This window comes from Nansenia antarctica (genome assembly GCF_963989245.1).
Source record: "Nansenia antarctica genome assembly, chromosome: 10".
NCBI lineage: Eukaryota > Metazoa > Chordata > Actinopteri > Argentiniformes > Microstomatidae > Nansenia > Nansenia antarctica.
This window is the reverse complement of record NC_137680.1, coordinates 36,534,745-36,556,297: the sequence shown is the minus strand read 5'-3', so window position 1 is coordinate 36,556,297 and position 21,553 is coordinate 36,534,745. Positions and strand designations below refer to the sequence as shown.

At 44.0% G+C, this 21,553-nt stretch overlaps 1 protein-coding gene across 1 annotated transcript in view; it reads right to left on the bottom strand.

Moving 5' to 3' along the window:
* Positions 1 to 21,553, bottom strand: part of galnt1 (UDP-N-acetyl-alpha-D-galactosamine:polypeptide N-acetylgalactosaminyltransferase 1) — a gene marked incomplete at its 3' end in the record, with an annotated part of 99,368 nt that overhangs the window by 41,304 nt on the left and 36,511 nt on the right. Inside the window, exons 4-7 of the mRNA XM_080539990.1 lie at positions 18,887 to 19,053; positions 12,361 to 12,488; positions 12,133 to 12,212; positions 5,426 to 5,596 (exon numbers count right to left, since the gene is read on the bottom strand). Coding sequence (XP_080396116.1) covers positions 5,426 to 5,596; positions 12,133 to 12,212; positions 12,361 to 12,488; positions 18,887 to 19,053 — 546 coding nt within the window. The remainder of the gene's footprint in view (positions 1 to 5,425; positions 5,597 to 12,132; positions 12,213 to 12,360; positions 12,489 to 18,886; positions 19,054 to 21,553) is intronic.

The window sequence follows — 21,553 nt, the reverse complement described above, 5'->3', positions numbered from 1 at the left end:
ACAGCAGCTCTACTTCCTGAGAGTCCTCAGGAAGGAACACATCAAGCAGGAGATAATGGTGGCCTTCTACCGCGGCGCAGTGGAGAGCATCCTCACCTACGGCATCTGCAACTGGTTCTCCAGCTGCACAACCGCGGAGAGAAATGCGCTACAGAGAGTCGTGAGAACAGCCCAGAAGATCACCGGCGCCCCCCTCCCCTCTCTGGAAGAGCTGTACAACACACGCTGTCTCAGGAAGGCCTCCAAGATCTCCACAGACCCAACCCACCCTGGGTACGCACACTTTGCCCGGCTGCCCTCGAAAAGGCGGTACAGGACCATGGCCGCAAGGACAAACACAGCTTCTACCCCAGGGCCATCCAGGCCCTGAACACAGCAAAGACCTAGGTTCTGGGCCCTGGACAGTCTGGACGGATTGATGGCAGCTGCTGGACTGAAAAAATCAGGTGTAGTGCTGAGGCACAAATATGTACATTTCAAGCCTGCAAACTGCGACACTTTAAATGAATGTGCAATAACACTATGTGCAATATGACAACCCTAGTCGTCTATCTGTACAGTATAGTATAGTGGATAGTGTACATAGCCTTTATTTATGTAAACCAGCTCCTTCCCTTCTTTTTTTTTTTCTTTCCTAGCACCAGGGGAGCCACCCCTCCTAAATTTCGTTGTTTGGTACCTGTACTATAGCAATGACAATAAAGACCATTCATTCATTCATTCATTCATTCATTCAAGTTTTAAAGTACCACTTGATATACCGTATTTTCCGCACTATAAGGCGCACTTAAAAGCCTTTAATTTTCAAAAAAAACGACAGTGCGCCTTATAACCCGGAGCGCCTTATATATGGATCAATTGGTTAATTTGTTGATCCATACTGGTTGTACACGGCGCTCAAGGCGCTCTGTCAAAATGTTTCAGTACGACTGGTAAACTACAAAGCCGCACCGCTTGCAGCATTACGGTAATCAGTAAACACCGGTATACTGTGCTTACTCACAGTCCCACACCACAAGACCCCAAGTAAAGAAGACTAAACAGAGTTTCCGAGGGAACAAAGTGAGATTCTTGGTGCTTTCAACTTGAAGTTTTAAAGTACCCACTCGATATAATAAACAACAGTTTAACGATCACTAAACACTTATCATTTGTGTATTGGATTCATTATTCTCGTTTGCCGGAGGCTACCGGTAAGGGAGGGTTGACTTGTAAACATAGTTTCGTTTTAGCTCGTGTTCAAAAGCAAGAACTGTGTGTTCATCTAGTTATGTGTAGTTATGTGTTTTTAGCATGTCGATGTTCTCCCAGTATGTTGTCATGTTATTAAAATACAGTTTAGACCTTCGTAGCGATGTGTTTTGTTAGCCGCTAGCAGCGTTTGTTGTGGTTTGGTCAGAGTCACTTTTCTCCCATTCAGTGTTTGAGGTGAACCAACATTCAAATACGCCTGTCGTGTTCAATCTTTCTCTGATTTGAATGTATGACACATCATTTGAAAGCTTACAATCTGTAGTTTAAGCATGTGTAAAAACTGAAAAAGTACGTTGCACATTTCACCAGGAGCTGTCACATATTGGTTGTTGGTTATAATTGTATAGCCTATTGGTTGTTTTCTGGTGTTGTTTTGCTCTGTTTGTAGTCTACTTGATGTATTTTTATCAGCTGTTAAATCACCACAGCGGTTAATCCACTAATAGAGATAATAGCAGATTGAAAATGCTTGTAGCTAACTACTCTACATCTCGTGGTTGCAGCTATTGCGAATTGCTATTCACGCGAGTCAGCTGTGAATCACCGCAGGTCCTTGACGCTTGTTGCAAAAATGGATGACGAACGGCTGATACTTGAGGTGGAAAAATATATATTTTTGACAGTGGAGCAGGTAGAACGTTGACGGTGACAACGCTCAGGTGGAGCTTGGACAACGGGAAGTTGACACAACACCGATGGAGAGGTGACGCAACGCAGTAGGTGGAGCTTGGGCGTAACGCAACCCCAGTCAAACGTTTGACTGCAGTATCTATTCTATGCGCCTTATAATCCGGTGCGCCTTATAATCCGGTGCGCCCTGTATATGAAAACAGTTCTAAAATAGGCCATTCATTGAAGGTGCGCCTTATAATCCGGTGCGCCTTATAGTGCGGAAAATACGGTAATATACAACAGTTTAACGATCACTAAATACTTATAATCTGTGGCTTGGATTCACTGTTGCCAGAGGCTACCGGTAAGTGATACCTGGCTTGTAAACATACTTTCGTTTTAGAACGAAACATTAGCCACTAGCTGTTAGCAGCGTTTTTAGCAGTCACCATTCTTGAGCAAAACATTGATACAAACAAACATTCAAATACTCGTGTCGTCTGTAGTTTCAGACTATGTAAACAACCGAAAAAGTACGTAAGCAAATGGTTTATGATTTCACCAGCTAGCATCATGACATTGTCAGACTCATTACACACAGGTAGCTACTAGCCAACTCTCATGCCCGTGACCACTGACTACTACTGTTGTCATCACGTGAGTGACACGCCGGATCGCGAGCCCCAGATCGCTGCCTATTTTTTTTCTGGTGCGATCTGCGATCCAGCATTCAGGACCAATATCGCGGCGATATGCGATATCAATATCGGATCGGGACATCCCTAGTGCAAAGATATTCAAATGTTTTGACTCACAGGGTCAAATGACCCCAACCATGGCTGTTCTAGTGTTCAAACACACACACACACACACACACACACAACCCGCCTGCCATGGTGGGGGTCATAGAGACCCGAGACCCGAGAGGGTTAGAACATATATACACACACACACACACACACAGCATGGTGCTTATATGACAACAGAGGTATGTACGTCAGCAGAGATCCTCAAAGACACAACCACCAGAACACTTCTGCCTCAGAGCCACAACAACACACACACTAATCATCTCCTCTCTTTCTACTTGGCTCTCTGTTCTTTCCTGTGGGGTCTCTGGCCCCATCCATCCCTCTCTCTCTCCTGACGGTTGTTTGAGTGTTTGAGTTGAGGCCTTCAGGACAGAGAGTTGAGGCCTTCAGGACAGAGAGTTGAGGCCTTCAGGACAGAGAGTTGAGGCCTCCAGGACAGAGAGTTGAGGATATGTTTGTGTCTCCTGTGTCCTGCACTCCTGTTTTGCAGACAGGAGGCCTGGAGCTGTTTAACCAATGTAACACACACACACACACACACCCACCCACCCACCCACCCACCCACCCACCCACACACACACACACACACACACACACACACACACACACACACACACACACACACACACACACACACACACACACACACACACACACACACACACACACACACACACACACACACACACACACACACACACACACACACACACACACACACACACACACACTAGAACACATGTTATGAGGCAATGGGGTAGTGGTGGTCTAGTGGATAGTGAGTTGGACTTGTGATCGGAAGGTTGTGAGTTCAAATCCCGCCTGAAGCCACACCACTACTAGTGTGCCCTTGGGTAAGGCACTTAGTACTCAGTTACTCCAGGGGGAATGTCCCTGTAATTCGTAATTGTAAGTCGCTTTGGATAAAGGCGTCTGCTAAATGGCAAAATTATTATTATAAATTATGAGTGTGACCTTAGTGGGAAGCAGGAAGAGGTGATGATGGACAAGTCAAAACAACCCCAGGGTTTCCCCCCAGCCTCTGAGACAAAGCTACACGGCAACAACAACAGCTATCACGGCAACAACAGCTACCACGGCAACAACAGCTACCACAGCAACAACAGCTACCACAGCAACAACAGCTACCACGGCAACAACAGCTACCACAGCAACAACAGCTACCACGGCAACAACAGCTACCACAGCAACAACACCTACCACGGCAACAACATGCTGGGATTCAATATATGTGATGTGTGTGTGTGTGTGTGTGTGTGTGTATGTATGTGTGTGAGTTTGTGTGAGTGTGAGTGTGAGTGTGAGTGTGAGTGTGTGTGTGTGTGTGTGTGTGTGTGTGTGTGTGAGTAGGGCTGTCCCTAACGACTATTTTTCTAACGATTAGTCTAGCAATTATTTTTTCGATTAGTCGATTACTCTAACGACGAATTTAACGATTAGTCTAACGGTTATTTTTTTGCTGTTCGATTAATGTATCACTTAATTTTCCCCAAATAAATGTCAAAAACGTATCTTATTAACATTTCAGTATTTTATTCAATTATTCTTGTACAAATATATAAATTAGGCTTCTGCACTGCAGGGCAATATTCCACAACAAAAAATATCCTCTCTTTCTTACAGTCCAACATAAAATATAATATTATAAAATATAAAAGTTAACTTCAAATAAAAGGAAAAGTGCAAGTAATGCAGTAGGCAAGTTCAAGTAATTTTCAGGAGGAATACCAAAATAAATACCAACAAATCCTCTAATTAGTGCAATTCGATTGAAATTCTAACCGGAATACCGTAACTATACCTCTCAGTAACAATAACGATCTCAGTAACAATATAACATTCTCCCCCTCCCACGCTCCTCTCTCTCCCCCCCTCCTCTCTCCCCCCGCCTGCCTCCTGGTTATTATTATTATTATTATAGGTCAGTGTGGGGCGGGCGCGCCGCGAGAGACAGTTAGGAGGTCAACAAGTTACAGTATCTTAGCTGTTCATAATGATGGCATGTCTAAAGAAAAACGACAGAAAATCACAATACTTGAGAGTAGGGATGCATCGAATGATCGGCCAGGTTCAGAGGGATAAGCCTTAACCGCGCCATTGATGTACGACTGTGTCGGAGATCTCCGGTCGATAAAAGCTCGCATGATTATACTACTATCTAGTAGTACTATCTAGTAGTAGTAAACATACTATCGCATGTGCGGAGTCCATACTCCACCCACTTTACAGCACAGTCGGAGTTCTGTAAATGAGACGAGCATTGAGTGATGACTACCTACTGCCAAGTAATATAATTATAGCAAACATGTCGGCAGTTTGGTATCTGTTCTCTGACTCTGAAAGACAACAAGAGGCACATTCTGATATTATAGACTTTCGGTTTCGTTTTCGCGTCTTCAAAATAAAAGCGCGAGTTAAGCGTTGTTGAAAATCAATGACACGTCGCTCGTAACTGGTCGCAGCCATGTTGTTTATTTGCGACGCACCGACGCACATTACGCAAGTCGAAGTATTGACGTAGTCGATTACGTCGACTACGTCGACGCGTCGTCCCAGCCCTATGTGTGAGTGTGTGTGTGAGTGAGTGTGTGTGTGTGTGTGTGTGTGTGTGTGTGTGTGAGTGTGTGTGTGTGTGTTTGTGTGAGTGTGTGTGTGTGTGTGTGTGTGTGTGTGTGTGTGAGTGTGTGAGTGTGTGAGTGTGTGTGTGTGTGTGAGTGTGTGTGTACCTGACAGGCAGGGTGCGGTCCCCCTTGCGGCGGTCCATCTCTCTCTGGGGGACGGGGTACCATCTGAAGTTCAGTTTCCAGTTGAAGCCTCCGTAGGTCATGTCTGATCCCGCCATGTACTCAAACGTGTCGTCACTGATCACGTCGATGATAGGACACACCACCGTTTTCCTGCCACACACACACACACACACACACACACACACACACACGTCAACTTTACATTTTTGCCGTTTAGCAGACTCCTTTATCCGAAGCCACTTCTGCTTCTAAAAGTGTCTCAAAATGAAAGCAACGTTTTTTTGGTCAATATATACATAAACTCCTCAAAAAAAGTTTGGAAACGTTATTTCAGTCGATTCTTCCTCCCCTTTAATAATACCAATTGGTATTGTATTTTATATCGGAAACCCACACGTTTAGCTGTGTTGCTCATTCCACGAATGCATGATCCTTACAAGTTGTACCTTGTTGTAAAGGTGACTAATCAGGCTTTCCAATGATATAAAATACAATACCAATTGGTGTTATTAAAGGGGAGGAATAATCGACTGAAATAACGTTTCTGACCATTTTTTGAGGGGTTTATATATACAGTATATATTTTTCACAATGCAACTTGATGTTTTTTAAAGTACCCACTCGCTATAACAACAGTTTTAAAGTACCCACTCGCTATAACAACAGTTTTGGGATCACTAAATACACTCAATAATTTGTGAATTTGGATTCATTGTTTCGTCTGCTGTAGGCTACTGGGTTAGTGATACATGGCTTGTAAGCAAACTTACGTTTTAGGATGTGTTCAAAAGCAAGGGCTGTGTGATCATCTAATTACAGTGGCGGAAATAAGTATTGAACACATCAATATTTTGTCCAGTAAATGTATTTCCAATGAGCCTATTCAAATGAAATTTGCACCAGACTTTGGTATTAACCCAAACAATCCACACAAAAAAAACTAAACATTAAAGTCCATAGGTAAATAAAGTTATGTGTAATAAAGTGGAATGTAACAGGAAAACAGTATTGAACACACTAAGAAAAAGCAGAACACCACAGCAAGGAAAGGCAAGGAACACTATAACACTATACAGTGAAGTTTGGAGGTGGAAGTATCATGGTGTGGGGCTGTTTCTCCTCTCGTGGTACTGGCAGACTTCATATCATTGAAGGAACAATGAATGGAGCCATGTACAGAGAGATTCTTGAGATGAACCTGCTGCCATCCACCAGGATGCTGAGGATGGGACGTGGGTGGACCTTCCAGCAGGACAACGATCCAAAGCAAACAGCAAAGGAAACTCGCAATTGGTTTCAGAGGAAGAAAATCTACTTGTTGGAATGGCTCAGTCAATCACCTGACTTAAACCCAATTGAACATATGTGGAAGCATCTGAAGATCCAGATTCACAAGAGGGGCCCCCGCAATCTTCAAGATTTAAAGATAATCTTTGTAGAGGAATGGTTAAAAATCAAACCTGAATACTGCGGCCGATTAGTTGCACCTTGAAGCTGTCACTACAAACAAAGGCTTCTCCACTAAGTATTGAATTCATTTCAGTTAGTGTGTTCAATACTTTTTTCCTGTTTCATTCCACTTTATTACACATTTTATTTACATATGGATTTAAATGTTTTGTCTGAATTGTTTGAGTTAATACAAACGTCTGGTGCAAATTTCACTTGAACAGGCTCATTGGAAATACATTTACTGGACAAAATGTCAATACTTATTTCCCCCACTGTATGTGTAGTTGTGTGTTTTTAGCATGTTGATGTTCTATCCGCATGTTGTGATAAACATGCAGTTAGATTTTGGTAATGACGTGCCTTGTTAGCTGCTAGCTGTTAGCAGCTGTTGTTGTGTGTTATGATTCAGAACACGTTTCTCAGATTTTCTGTTTGAGGTGTACCAACATTCAAATATGTATATCGTCTAGGGCTGCACGATTTGGGGGGGAAATCTAATTGCGATTTTTCGGACAGATATTGCGATTGCGATAAAAAAATGTTAAAGCCACCCAACGGAGGTTTTTGTAAAGTGCCGCTATATCTCCGGCTAGGAAGGTCGTATCAACGTGTAGTTTGTTTGTACGTCTTCAGGGGACTTAGGAGCACAAATTGTCTCCCATCTCTAGCACCCCCACAGCCCGAGCTACGAGTGAAAGAACTACTAACTAACTTACGTTGGGGTGATTTAAAGTCAAGCTTCAGTTTAAGATTCACAGTGTAATAGATTTAAAACATGTGATGGAGCATTACTAACCTGACTCAGATGGTTTGTTTCACACAACCATCTAGGAAAGCTCCATTGGAAGCTGTTTGGAAAAGGGCAGGTACTTTAAAAAATACTTGGCAGGTGATTGGATGAATCTGTCTATCACCTTCTATCATGGGCTAATTTCAGAGAGCATTACCACATGATACCATCAAACTGTTAACTACTCTAATTCTAATGCAAGGATGAGAACTTAAAAGATATGAATTGGAACAACATATTTATGTAGTATCTTCCTACATTCCGTGTACATTTCTGGGATGGCCACATGACTAAAGTATGTGCAGGAGGGAATCGTATTATCTTTTATCCAGCGTTTGGATGAGTTTTTTAAACCCTTGCTCACAGTGTTAATAGACACCAAGTTTTTAGCGAGGTAGTGCGTGATGGAATTGGTTATTTCACGGTGCCTTCGTGAGCCCTTTTCATACAGCGTAACAGCCGCAAATGACTCTAAAACACTAGTTTGCTTAACGTTACACTGGGCTACGGGACTTTCACTTAACTCTCAGTTTCTAACTGTACACTCGTCATAGAGCTGCCCGTGGTACTTTTTCAAGTGCTGATACAGGTTTGTGGTGTTGCCTCTGGATGTAGCGATTGTTCCACTACAGGTCGTGCACAACACCTGCCTTTGTTGCACATCTGTCGTCCTAAACCCGAAATACTTACAACAGAAGTGCTGTTTTTCTTCAGGACTAAATCGTTGCTTCTGGCTCTGCTGAAGCCATTTATCCACACCATTAATGTTACTAGCTACTGAAACGTCTTCACACGTCTACACATGGGCGTTTCACGTGCAGTGTTGTTGTTGGGCATGTGCATTCATTGACGTTGAATCTGACGCGCTGTATAACGTATCCCAAATCGCAGGCTTTGCGATTTGCTAATCGCATCATCTCAAATCGCGATTTCGATTTAAAATCGATTAATCGTGCAGCCCTAATATCGTCTTCAACGTTTTTCCGATGTCAATGTATCACTTGAGCTGAAGAATGACCTCGGCTACTGGTTATTCCAAGCACCAGCTTGTGTCACATGTGTCTAAGTAAGTGAATCATCTATCCATCATCTATCCATCAGTCATCTATCCATCAGTCATCGCAAGAAAAAGTCATCTATGCTCAAGCCAGGGGCCATCAGCAGTCATCATGCTAGAGGAAGGAAGAATTAGCCTACGTTTTTATTTTCTATTAAATTCAACTGTATTCCCCATGTGCAGTGCACTATGAACATGACTTGGTATTCTCCATGCTGAACAAGCTACAGTACATACAACAATAAGACGACAACACAACAATACTCAAGACACACAATATATACAGTACCAATATGAGTGAATAAATATACTGTACAACTTAGTGCAAAAACATGTAAAGTGCAAGGTGTAATGATCAGAGTTATTGAGGAGGGCTGTGGCTTTGGGGAAGAAACTGTTCAAATTATTATTTACAGTAGATAAACTCTACAGTGGGGTAGAGGGGTCTCTACAGGGGGGTAGAGGAGACTCTACAGGGGGGTAGAGGGTCTGAGAGGGTTCAGGAGGGACAGGGGGGTAGAGGGGTCTCTACAGGGGGGTAGAGGGTCTCTACAGGGGGGTAGAGGGGTCTCTACAGGGGGGTAGAGGGACTCTACAGGGGGGTAGAGGGGTCTCTACAGGGGGGTAGAGGGTCTCTACAGGGGGGTAGAGGGACAGAGGTTTCAGGAGGAATAGGGGGGTAGAGGGGACTCTACAGGGGGGTAGAGGGGTCTCTACAGGAGGGTAGAGGGTCTGAGAGGGTTCAGGAGGGACAGTTAAAGGCTGATAAACATGGTGTCAGGGTCTGGGGCCTTTTATCTGTTATACAGCAGCAGTCAGGAGCCCCAGAGGGCTGACAGTAGACAGAGGATCTGTAATTAAACATCAAATAAACACACAAGGACACACCCCCTGCAGGCACAACACAAACCTATTGATTGTGTGTGTGTGTGTGTGTGTGTGTGTGTGTGTCTCTGTTTCTACCTCTACAGTGCTTTTTTCTTTAATTGAAAGACGTCAGGTATTCTGTGGGCCGTCTGTGGCTCAGGAGGTAGAGCCAGCGACTAATGATCGCTAGGTTGGCGGTTCGAGCCCTGGCTGGCCACATGTCGAGGTGTCCTTGTGCAAGACACTGAACCATAATTGGTCCCAATGAGCAGGCCGGCGTCTTGCATGGTAGCTTGCCGCCATTGGCAGGGCTTAAAGTGGGAAAAAATCCTGTGCCTGAAACTTTTTCTTGGGGAGGGGGGTCACAGTTTGAGATATTGGGAGAGCGGGTACAGAAGACTTCTTGTCTCAATGTTTAAATGCATTAATACTATTTTATAGTCAATACAAAATATATGTCTCAATATTAAAATGCATTAATACTTTAAATGAATGTGCAACAATACTATGTGCAATATGACAACCCTTGTGTACATAAGGTTCAGATATAGGAAAAGTTAGGATATTTATAGCATAGCATAGAGTACAGCACAGTGTTTTATTGTATAGTATAGTAGTATAGTAGATAGTGTACATAGCCTTTATTTATGTAAACCAGCTCTTTTCCCTTTTTTATTTTACCCTTGGCCCTCGTGTTTTTAGTCTTTTTCCAAGCACCAGGGGAGCCCCCCCTCCTAAATGTCGTTGTATGGTACCTGTACTGTATTACAGTTTTTCTCAATTGCTAAAACACATTTCACAAAACTTTCCTCCATTTCCCCAAAACTCTAAACACAACACACTTTTCTAAAGCTACATAAGCAAAACCACACCTTCTCTCTTCAAAACTCAAACTCAAACCCTACCCCTAATCCTAACCCTAACCTTACTGTAACCCTAGCACCTAACCCTAACCCTAGTTTTCCCACATGTATGATAGTCATGCATAAAAATAAATCTGCGCTCCCTGTCTAACGTTATATCTAACATTACATATTTTACATTACAGTAAGGCTGATTTTGCATGATAGTCATGCATTTTTAGATATCTATTTCCCCCCTTTAAATGGCATATGATGTCCGAATTTTTACTAAAGTTCAGCCGCGAAGTTGTTGCACTGTTGTCCTATCGAGTTTTACGTAAATAAAGGTTTGAAAAATGTTACCGTATTCCCACATGTACCGTAACATGTACAATACTGTACTGTATCACAACTCAATGCAAACACTACAGAGGATCCATTACACACAACAATACTCACTGAAAACAATGTTCAGGGTGTGATGTTTTTTTATTTATTTATGGAACTATACCACACACACACCACAATCATTTGCAACAAGTGTCTTACATTTTGAGTCGTTATGTTTAATGAATGAAGCCAGGTGTGTTCATTGTGTTAACATTTTGCTGACTGTGGCAAGCATTTTGCATCACATGAGCTTTAATTTGAGAATTTGACATTTTGAGCAGAGTTTTTTGCAACTTGTGTTTTAGCAAGACAAAATGTGTTTAGATTTTTGAGAAAAGGAGGATTGTGTTTTGTGAATTGTGTCTTCATGTGAAATGTGTTTATGGTTTTGGCAAATGGGAGCTAGTTTTATTAAATGTGTTTAGAGAACTGGTCATTTGGTTTAGAGAATTGGCTTTTGTGTTTTAGCAATTGGGAAAAACTGTAATGACAATAAAGACCATTCATTCATTCATTCATAATACTGTTTTATACTTACTAAAAAATAAATAAAATTAGATGTCTTTAAAAGGCCAAACTGATTGCATCACTTATTAAGCCACTATCACTATAACAATACAGAATAAAATATATACATGTCTTTAAAAGAACAAACTGATTACTTATTAAGCCACTATCACTTATATTCTCCTTCTTGGCACCACGTCCCATAAGGCTTCCCGTCACTACGCAGGGTTTTTCCTGGCTCAAAATGAGGCGGAGGTGGTACCAGTGGTGTTTGACATCGGGGGGGACCCATGAAGCAGGGCTGTCTGGGGGTCCTTAAACGAGCATCAAACACTTAATTTCTTGCATTCTGGTGAATTGATATGCACCAATTTGTGCCCTTTCGCCATCAATTTATGGTGGAAATGTCATTATATATGTAAAGGAAAAAACAATATTCAGGCACCAGACGGCCATTCAAAATATAATGTAATATAATGCAATATAAGGCTCTCAGGCATTCTGTACTTTCAAATATGTATTCTCCTTGAGCAGTCAACATCAACTATCAGCTGTTTCGCTAGCAAACACGAAAGCTAAGTTATTTGTGAAACAGCGCCCCCGCCACCACGTCGGCGCAATGCCGCAATTGCAGTTTTTTATTTTATTTTTTTATTCTCCCGCGCCGGAAATCCGGCACTGTGCCGGAGTACTTTAAGCCCTGCATTGGTGTGTGAATGTGTGTATGTTTGTGTGTGTGTGTGTGTGTGTGTGTGTGTGTGTGTGTGTGTGTGTGTGTTACCTGTCCAGTCTGATGCGGGCCAGTAAAGGCTCCAGCCAGCCGATGGTGCACTCACAGTGAGCATCCAGGAACGTGATCACCTACACACACACACACACACAATTATATTACACACACGCAGAGCAAAAGCATTAAGATTCTCACTCACACACACACACACACACACACACACACACACACACACACACACACACACACACACACACACACACACACACACACACACACCTGTCCGGTGGAGAGAGAGGCTCCCTTCAGGCGAGCACGGATCAGGCCGGACCTCTGCTCCATCCTCACCACCCTGACCGGAACCTCCATCCTCCTCACGTACTGCTCCAACGGCCGCTTGAGGAAGTCTACACACACACACACACACACACTACACTGTTTCCTTTGTGCCACCGGAGCCATAGATGAAATACATCTGTGTGTGAGTGTATAATATGCAGAGAGAGTATGTTCAGAGAGAGAGTGTGTGTGTGTGTGTGTGTGTGTGTGTGGTCTGAGTGGTAAGTGATATCCCTCTCCTAAAATGCACTCAGTGGTAACAGACCCCCTGTCATACCCTTCATCCACCTCTCATCCACCCCCCCCCCCCCCCCCCTCCCGTCTCCCTCCCTCCCTCCCCTCCCTCCCTCCCCTCCACCCACTCAGCCTCCGCTCTCTCTATTCTTGGGTAATCAGAGATTATTGTGGGTAATCAGAGGGTATTGTGGGTAATAGAGGGTGTAATCCTGCTGGGGGGGTGTTAAACACCTCATCTCCCCCCAAACAGGGATTAACAACACTGATCTGATTGGCAGCCACAGTACGCACAGACAAGATTTCATACAACAGGGGCAATTCAAAGTGCTGTACATACATTATTTAAAAATACAGCAAGAGGAGCATAGTAAGAAAATAAAAATGACATGAATAAAAGCAAATATAAGAAGTAAATAGATAAAACATAATAAGACAATAGTTTATGGATAAAAAACATTGATAGAAGTGTTAGTGTTCAATCATAACTGCTGCAAAACATGAAGGTTTTTAACTTATTTAACTTGATTTCTTCAGGGAGTTGCGGTAGTGTGACTGAAGGCTGCTGCATCGTGTTTTGTTTTCACTCAGTCTCAGCTGACCTTAGGGCCCTTGTGGAAATATAGGGTGGGAGGAGATCTGACCATTTTGTGATTTGTATGCAATTAGGAGTACTTTGAATTCACTGAGAGACTGGTAGCCAGTGTAGGGATCTGGGTTTCCGTTAACCGGTAATTACCGGTCTTTGTCCGGTAAAATCTGTTGAAGTCCGACATATTTAAACCTCTTCGGTCATAATGTCATAATGTCCGGTGAAAATAATTCCCTCTAAGCACTATTTGAATACAATTTGCTAAAATTAATGTGTCACATATTCTGATTTCTTCTACATTAAAAAAGACGAATATATAGGCTATATTTTTTCATTTTATTATTAATGTGTAGACTAGCCTACGCGATGAACAAACAGCGGATTTGCCAATTTACAGCCTAACTAGTCCGCTAATAACCGCTAAACCCAGTAGCCCATTCGGCGGTAACCCGCCCCATCTGGCAACCCTGTCTCTCAACGGCGCAAGTAGTTTGTGGTTTGCGGAGAGTGAAGGTACCTTTCGGGAGTAGTTGTGAGGGAGTAATTCGTCAGTTAATTTAGTTTGATCTAGTCTAAATAAAACCACTGCAGTGACCGGAGTCGAGGTAATTGTTCTGCGTGTTTTGGATGTGCTAGAGCACAGTGAATGACCACCGAGGGCCGTGAGATGCGGCTAGTAAAGGACGCTAGCCATCTCAACCCCGTTCATTGATTGAGCCTGCCGTGCCCGTTCCAGCCCTGAGTCGGGAGATTCAGAGTACAACATCCCCCTGCCTACCTCTTCTACTCCGGGAGTTTCCATTGAACTTTCCTCCTCTACATTCGTCCATCTCCACGTGCGCTACTATCGACAACCTGGGCTACTGGTACCATTAGATTAGGATTGATTAGATTAGGTTGACAATACCACACTACATTTGAGTTTAGGGATATCAATGTTATATATTTGTGTATGTTTTATCTTTATTATGTATTAAATGTTATAATTGTTCCACATTTGAGACCTGTCTTTCCCCCACTCAGTTATTCAGTCGGTGTCCATCATTTTAGTTCAATTTAGTCTATCTATAGTGTTTAATTTGTGCCACTAAGGAGAAATAGTCCACGGGTGTGTATCCCCCCGATACATCCTCCTCATTCTCATACTCCCGAGTCCGAGTAAGTATGATTTGACAGGCAGCTAGACTTAATGCCTTCCCAATCAGCGAGACGTGGTTATAGAAATGACGTTGTTTTATTGATAAAAAGGGTAAAACTGGAAAGAGAATATAGAAAACGTACATTACTGTTGTGAAACTATTTAACATACTTCAGTTAACGTAATGTGGAGTCCGTTCATTGATCCATCGATGCAGTCCGTTCAAATAGCCATCAAAAGCTAAACTAGGCATACTTAAAATTACCAATTACATCCTCAAATCCCATTAATGCAATTGAAATAAACATCTTAAAGTAGCCTACAGTCGTAATTCAAAGTAGCAAAGGTGACTAGGCTGCCCAGTGTGGCGCGCGTGCAGCCCTGGACATATGCCATAGTAGCGCATGCGAATCATGAAAGCCTATATTATGATATAGTTCGCATCTAATCGTATCGGCTGAGAAAAATAGACATTAAATGGCATATATAGGCTACACAACAGCTAATCACTGCGACAAACACCTATATTATATTTTAATATGATGACCGGAATTTCTCCCGTTTGTCCGACGCATTGAAATCTTCCCGGACACGTTGACCGGCACCAATTCTTTCTAATGGAAACCCTGGTAGGGATCTCATGTGTTCAAACTTCTTCCTTTTTGTTAGAACCCAAGCAGCGGCGTTTTGGATGAGCTGAATCTTACGAACAGCCCCTTTAGATAGGCCTGTTCGTAGACCATTACAATTGGAGGAAATTTGTGTCATCCAGGCGTTTATTTGTTCAATGCAATTACAGAGATTGTCAATGGGACTATAGTCGTTCGGTGAGAGGGTTATGTAGATTTGAATGTCATTCGCATAGTTGTGGTAGGCAATTGTGTTCTTTTTTATGATGTGTCCCAATGGAAGCATGTAAAGCTTGAATAGGAGGGGGCCAAGGATTGATCCTTGGGGAACCCTGCATGTCATTTTAATTTGGTTGGACACAAAGTTGCCAATGGAGACATAATAGCTTCTGTCCTGTAGGTAGGATTTAAACCAGTTTAAGGCAGTGCCTGAAAGTCCTACCCATTATACCATACCGGATTATACCAGTTCACCTCGCTCCTGTTCGGGCCCCGGCCACGTTTCAGCGGGTCATGGACCGCGTCCTGCGGCCGCACACTGTGTATGCGCCGGCCTACCTCGACGACATTGTCGTCTGGCTGCAGCATATGCAGCGGGTAGCGACCATGCTGCAGTCGCTGGGGCGGACGGGGCTGATGGCCAACCCGGCGAAGTGCGTGATAGGGTGGAGGGAAATACGCTTTCTGGGGTACCACTTGGGGCGGGGGGAGGTGTGGCCACAGGTGGAGAAAACCGTGGCGATTGTGGCTGCTTCGCGCCCCAAGACATGGAAGGACATGAGGCGGTTCCTGGGCCTGGCGGGCTACTACCGGCAGTTCGTGCCGGGCTTCACGGAGCTTGCCAGTCCCCTGACCGACCTCACCCGTAAAGATGCCCCAGACCCAGTCCAGTGGCAACTTTGCGGTGGTCCACAGGCCGGGGGCGCAGATGGTCGTGGCTGACTTCCTCTCCCGTGCAGGGGGGGGGGGGGGGGGAGTAGGCTGGCGGCACGCAGACCTTCAGGCTCTGCGTTATTAGTATTGTGTTTCCTGTGATGATCATTATTATTTGACTGTCCGCAGGGTGTGGCTAAATAAACGGGTGGTGCCCTTGAATTATATTCCTGGTGTCCCAACTCCCTCTGTGCGTGAACTCGTTACAATATCATAGTGGACTTGAAGGTTTGTTTTTCTCCATCTGCGCTCTGTTTTGCGACATTCTCTTTTTTGAAATACTTGTCAAGTCAAGAGTTAGTCAAGAGTTTCACATGTTGTTGAAGTTCAAAAACATCTAAGGACAGAGAGTTCTTTGGCTCTGGTGTCCTCTACATTATCTACATGAATATTGAAATCCCCAGAAATGATTAAACCGTTAAATTCAGTAGTAATGATGGAGAGCTCCGTAAGTTAATTGAAAAAGATAGTAGAGTATTGAGGTGGTCTGTATACAATTATGAAGAGGATTCGAGGGGCGCATTTAAAAACAACTGAAAGATATTCAAATGATAACAATTCTCTGAATGATGTCTGTTTGCAGCTAAAACTGTCTCTGAAAAAGGAGGCGATTCCACCTCCTTTCTTATGGGATCTAACGACATCTAAGGTTCTAAAATTGGGGGATGCTGACTCAATAAGAATTGGTGTCTTGTTATCTTTATCTAACCAAGTCTCAGTTATAAATAAAAAATCTAATCATAGGAGCTAATCAAATCGTTGATTAAGAGAGACTTATTAGGTAAGGATCTGGCATCGAAAAGTGCTAGCATGAGTGGTTTTGTGTTTGGTCTCTGTGTGGGCTGTGTGTGGCAGGGTTTTGAGGGCTGTATAATAATAATAACAGGGCTGACTTGCGATTAACTGTTCTGTTACTGATATGAACAGGGATAGCAAGAATTGAGAGTCCCAACTTCATATCAGGAATGTCAATGGTATCAACTCTATGGAGACTGAGAGGTCATCTGCAGTGCGCATTTTAGCCAGCTGTGATGAGTTTGGAGGGCCCATTACTGTAAACTGTGATGAATCGCAGGACTGTGGGGAGACTTGGAGATTATACACTGTGAACAATTCAGCTGGCTGCTAAAGAATCCTGTGTTGTAGGCCTTTCAGTTGGCTCAAGAGCATCGAGGGAAGGGGGAGCAGAATTTATGAGGAGTATGTTGTTCGTTAAATGGTCTTCTCCCGATTTGTTTAAGTGGAGGCCGTCTCTTTTGAATAGGTCTCTCTGCCTCCAGAATATGCTCCAGTGGTCAGTACATTTCAGCCCTTTAAGTTTGTACACACCAGAGAGCCAAGTGTTGAGGCTTAGGAGGCGGCTGAATTCGAAGTTACCTCTGTCAACAGTGGGTAGCGGTCCACAGATGAATGTTTCAATCTTAAGCTTGTCAAGTCTATTGAAAAGTTCCATAAAAACACATCTCAAGTCTAGTGAGGCCATTTTACGTGAATCGGTTTTTCCCACGTGAAATACGAGACGCTTTGTGTCTGGATTTTTAGACAGTGTCTCTTCCAAATCTTTTGTTATTTCTGAGACCGTTAGGTTAGGAAGACAGTGGATATGTAATTTTTTACCTCTTACGTTTCTGATCGCCGAGTCTCCAATCAACAATGTATCTTTTGGAGGTGAGGTCTGTTTCATCCGCTGCATATCACACGGAGAAGCAGAAGAAGTGTCCTTGAGCTTGTGTGTGCGGGCCAGGGAGTCATGTGATTCCCTGGTTCTTGCGGCCTGGGATCTCTTGGCTTGACTCTGGTATTCTTATCTCGGGCCTTGGGAGTCATGCCAGCTCGCTGCTCTGTCTTGTTCCCTACGTTTTGACCGGTGTCTCTGACTCTTATATCGGCATTGTTCAGTCATGCAAGTCCAAGGCTCAGGCCTGTCTGTTGCTAATGAGGACTTCATTTGGTTGTTTTTCCAGTAGTTTCACCGGGGGATAATTCATCTGTCCAGTGAATTTTGCAGCTCTCATCTGCCTCGTTAGCTTTGGGAAGTGTGAATTTTGATTTAAATCCTCTTCAAAGGCTTGCGTGGGTGGAGTACCATTAGCGTAACGATTCTCGAGTGCGGAGAGTCTGCTCCGGAGAGAATATTCCAATAAGTCAAATCTCTTTGAAAGATCCACACAACTTTGACTGATAGCGGGCATGGTAGGCAAAGAATAGGGGAAAAAAGTGCAGAAAAGATAACTAAGAAAATAAAATAAAAGCAAAGAAAGCAATAGGCAGGGGGGAGCGAGCAAGAAGCACGTCTACCGTCCTTCAACACCCGGAAGCAAGTCACACACACAGCCCTACACACACACACACACACACACACACACACACACACACACACACACACACACACACACACACACACACACACACACACATACACATACACATACACATACACATACACATACACACACACACACACACACACACACACACACACACACACAGCCCTACACACACACAGCCCTACACACACACAGCCCTACACACACACACAGCCCTACACACACACACAGCCCTACACATAGTCCAGGGAAGACTTGATAGAGAAACCCCCACAATGGAACACGTGGTGTGGGGGTGTGTGTGTGTGTGTGTGTGTGTGAGCGTGCGTCTGTGTGTGCGTCTGTGTGTGTGTGTGTAGGTGTGTGTGTGTGTGTGTGTGTGTGTGTGCGTACGTGCGTGTGTGTGTGTGTGTGTAGGTGTGTGTGTGCGTCTGTGTGTGCGTCTGTGTGTGCGTGTAGGTGTGTGTGTGTGTGTGTATAGGTGTGTGTGTGTGTGTAGGTGTGTGTGTGCGTCTGTGTGTGCGTCTGTGTGTGTGTGTGTAGGTGTGTGTGTGCGTCTGTGTGTGTGTATAGGTGTGTGTGTGTGTATAGGTGTGTGTGCGTGCGTGCGTACCTCGTTCGCTGGCGTCGTCCACCAGCACCACCTCCTCCAGCAGGGCGGGGGGGGAGCGGTCGATGACGGAGCGCACAGTCCTCAGCAGGGTGGACCACGCCTCGTTGTGGAACACGATCACCACGCTGGTACGAGGGAGGTCCTCCTGGTAGAGCTTGTTCTTACACCTGGAGAGGGAGGGGAGGGGGAGTGAGAGAGAGTGAGAGAGAAAGGAATATCAAGAAGAAAAGGGAGAGAGAGACAGAGGAGAGAGAGACAGAGGAGAGAGAGGAATGGGGGGGGGAGGGAGGGAGAGAGAGAAAGGAATATCAAGAGGAAAAGGAGGGAGAGAGAGAGAGAAAGAGAGAGAGAGAGGAGAGAAAGAGAGAGACAGAGGAGAAAGAAGAATGGGAGGGAGAGGGAGGGAGGGAGAGGGGGAGGGAGGAGAGGGAGGGGGGTAGAGAGAGTGAGAGAGAAAGGAATATCAAGAGGAAAAGGGGGAGGGAGAGAGAGAGAGAGAAAGAGAGAAAGAGAGAGGAGAGAAAGAGAGAGACAGAGGAGAGAGAGGAATGTCAAGAGGAAGAGGGAAAGAGAGAGAGAGTGAACAAAGGGAGGGAAGCAGAAGAGGAGAAAAGAGAGAGACAGAGAGAGAGAGAGAGAGAGAGAGAGAGAGAGAGGAGAGAGAGAGAGAGAGAGAGAGGGAGGAAGAGAATGAATTACAACACGGCATACCAAAAACCATGGCTGTGTTCGGAATAGCATACTAGCATACTACTCATACCCAACAGACTGAAGCTCAGCTTCTACCCCAGGGCCATTCAGGCCCTGAACACAGCAAACACCTAGGTTCTAGGCCCTGGACAATCTAGACAAATTGATGGCAGCTACTAGATTGAAATCAAGTGTAATACTGAAACACAACTGTGTACATTTCAAACCTGCAAACTGCGACACTTTAAATGAATGTGCAATAACACTATGTGCAATATGACAACCCTAGGGTACATAAGGTTCAGAGAATAGGAAATGTTAGAATAGGTATAGCATAGCATAGAGTACAGCACAGTGTTTTATTTGTATAGTATAGTGGATATATGTGTTTTTTAAAGTGTTTTTTTAAAGTTTTTTTTTTTTTTCTTTCCTAACACCCTCCTAAATTTCGTTGTTTGGTACCTGTACTGTAGCAATGACAATAAAGACCATTCATTCATTCATGTTAGAGAGGCAGGTAGTCTAGAGGTTAGAGAGTTCACACATGAGCCAAATGCCGGTAGATTCCCGTGTTGCTCCCTTACCACACATTTCGGCGATTCCCGGGTTGCGCAATCTACTAGAACTGGAGCGGGACAGGCGCGTTGGACTGCCATGTACTATATATATATATATATATATATATATATATATATATATATATATATATGCCATATCATACCTCCGTTTTATATTGAAAAATATGATGATAAATACATGTGGGACGAAGGTATGATATGGCAGATGTGTGGTGGTCCCGCACACCTGTCTCGTTTCAGCGAGTGAACTCGTATTACGAGTGCTTACCATCACCAGGGGCGCTCGCCAACTAAAGCACTTGATTACCGTTGATATGAACATACTATACTAGTCCATAAGCACAGTATGGGAGAACTTGGTGATAAGCATAATACAAGTTGACTCAATTAGACATATGCGCTCTGCGCTGTGGGCTATGCGCGATGCAAGACAGCTGAGAGGAGACAGTGTTTATATCACAAAATGTACATTTGATAAGTAAAAGTAAGCTAGCTAAGTAAGTAATCTAGCTAACTATGATTGGAAACAAAGTACTATCCAGTTAGAATTATAGAAGATGTAGTTGTGTTTTCCTGCTGGTCTCGCTGCCTGGGTTTGAACAGACTTTGGGATCAACTACAACATCTCTATAGACTACTTTGCATCCTTTGAAAAAAATTGTGTGATGTAAGGATCTTGTAACTTTGCAAACAATAGCAGCATTTACATAGTTTAGTTTGTGTTCAACTGGAAAAGGTAGTGAGCACAGAATTTCGTGTTTTGACTCTGCTGGGAGTTCGTTAAAAATGCCTTTTAAAAAAGCCTTTCCACCTGTATATAATAATAATAATAATAATAATAATAATAATAATAATAATAATAATAATAATAATAATAATAATTCATTACATTTATATAGCGCTTTTCCGAGGCTCAAAGACGCTGACAATATAGGAGATACGGAAAACACAAAAACAACAAGTAACATGGAACACAGAGTTGGCGAACGGGGAGGGGTGGTAGGGACATGGGAGGTGGTTAGGGGTAGGGGAGGCTGTATGCATATCAGGGGGTGGCAGGGTTAGGGGAGATGGGTAGGGGTAGGGGAGGTTGTATGCGTGTCCAGGGGGGGGGCGGGGTGGCCGGGATGGGGGAGATGGCTAGGGGTAGGGGAGGCTGTAGGCCTGGGAGAACAGGTAGGTTTTGAGGTGGGATTTAAAAGTGAGGAGTGAGGGTGAGTCTCTGAGTGGTTGAGGGAGAGAGTTCCAGAGGCGGGGTGCAGCTCGTGAAAAGGCACGGTGACCGAAGCCTTTGAGTTTGAGGGTGGGACAGTGAGGGGAACAATGGATGAGGATCGGAGGGTACGGGTAGGGCGGTGGGGAGAAGGAGGTCAGTCAGGTAAGGGGGGGCCAGGCTATG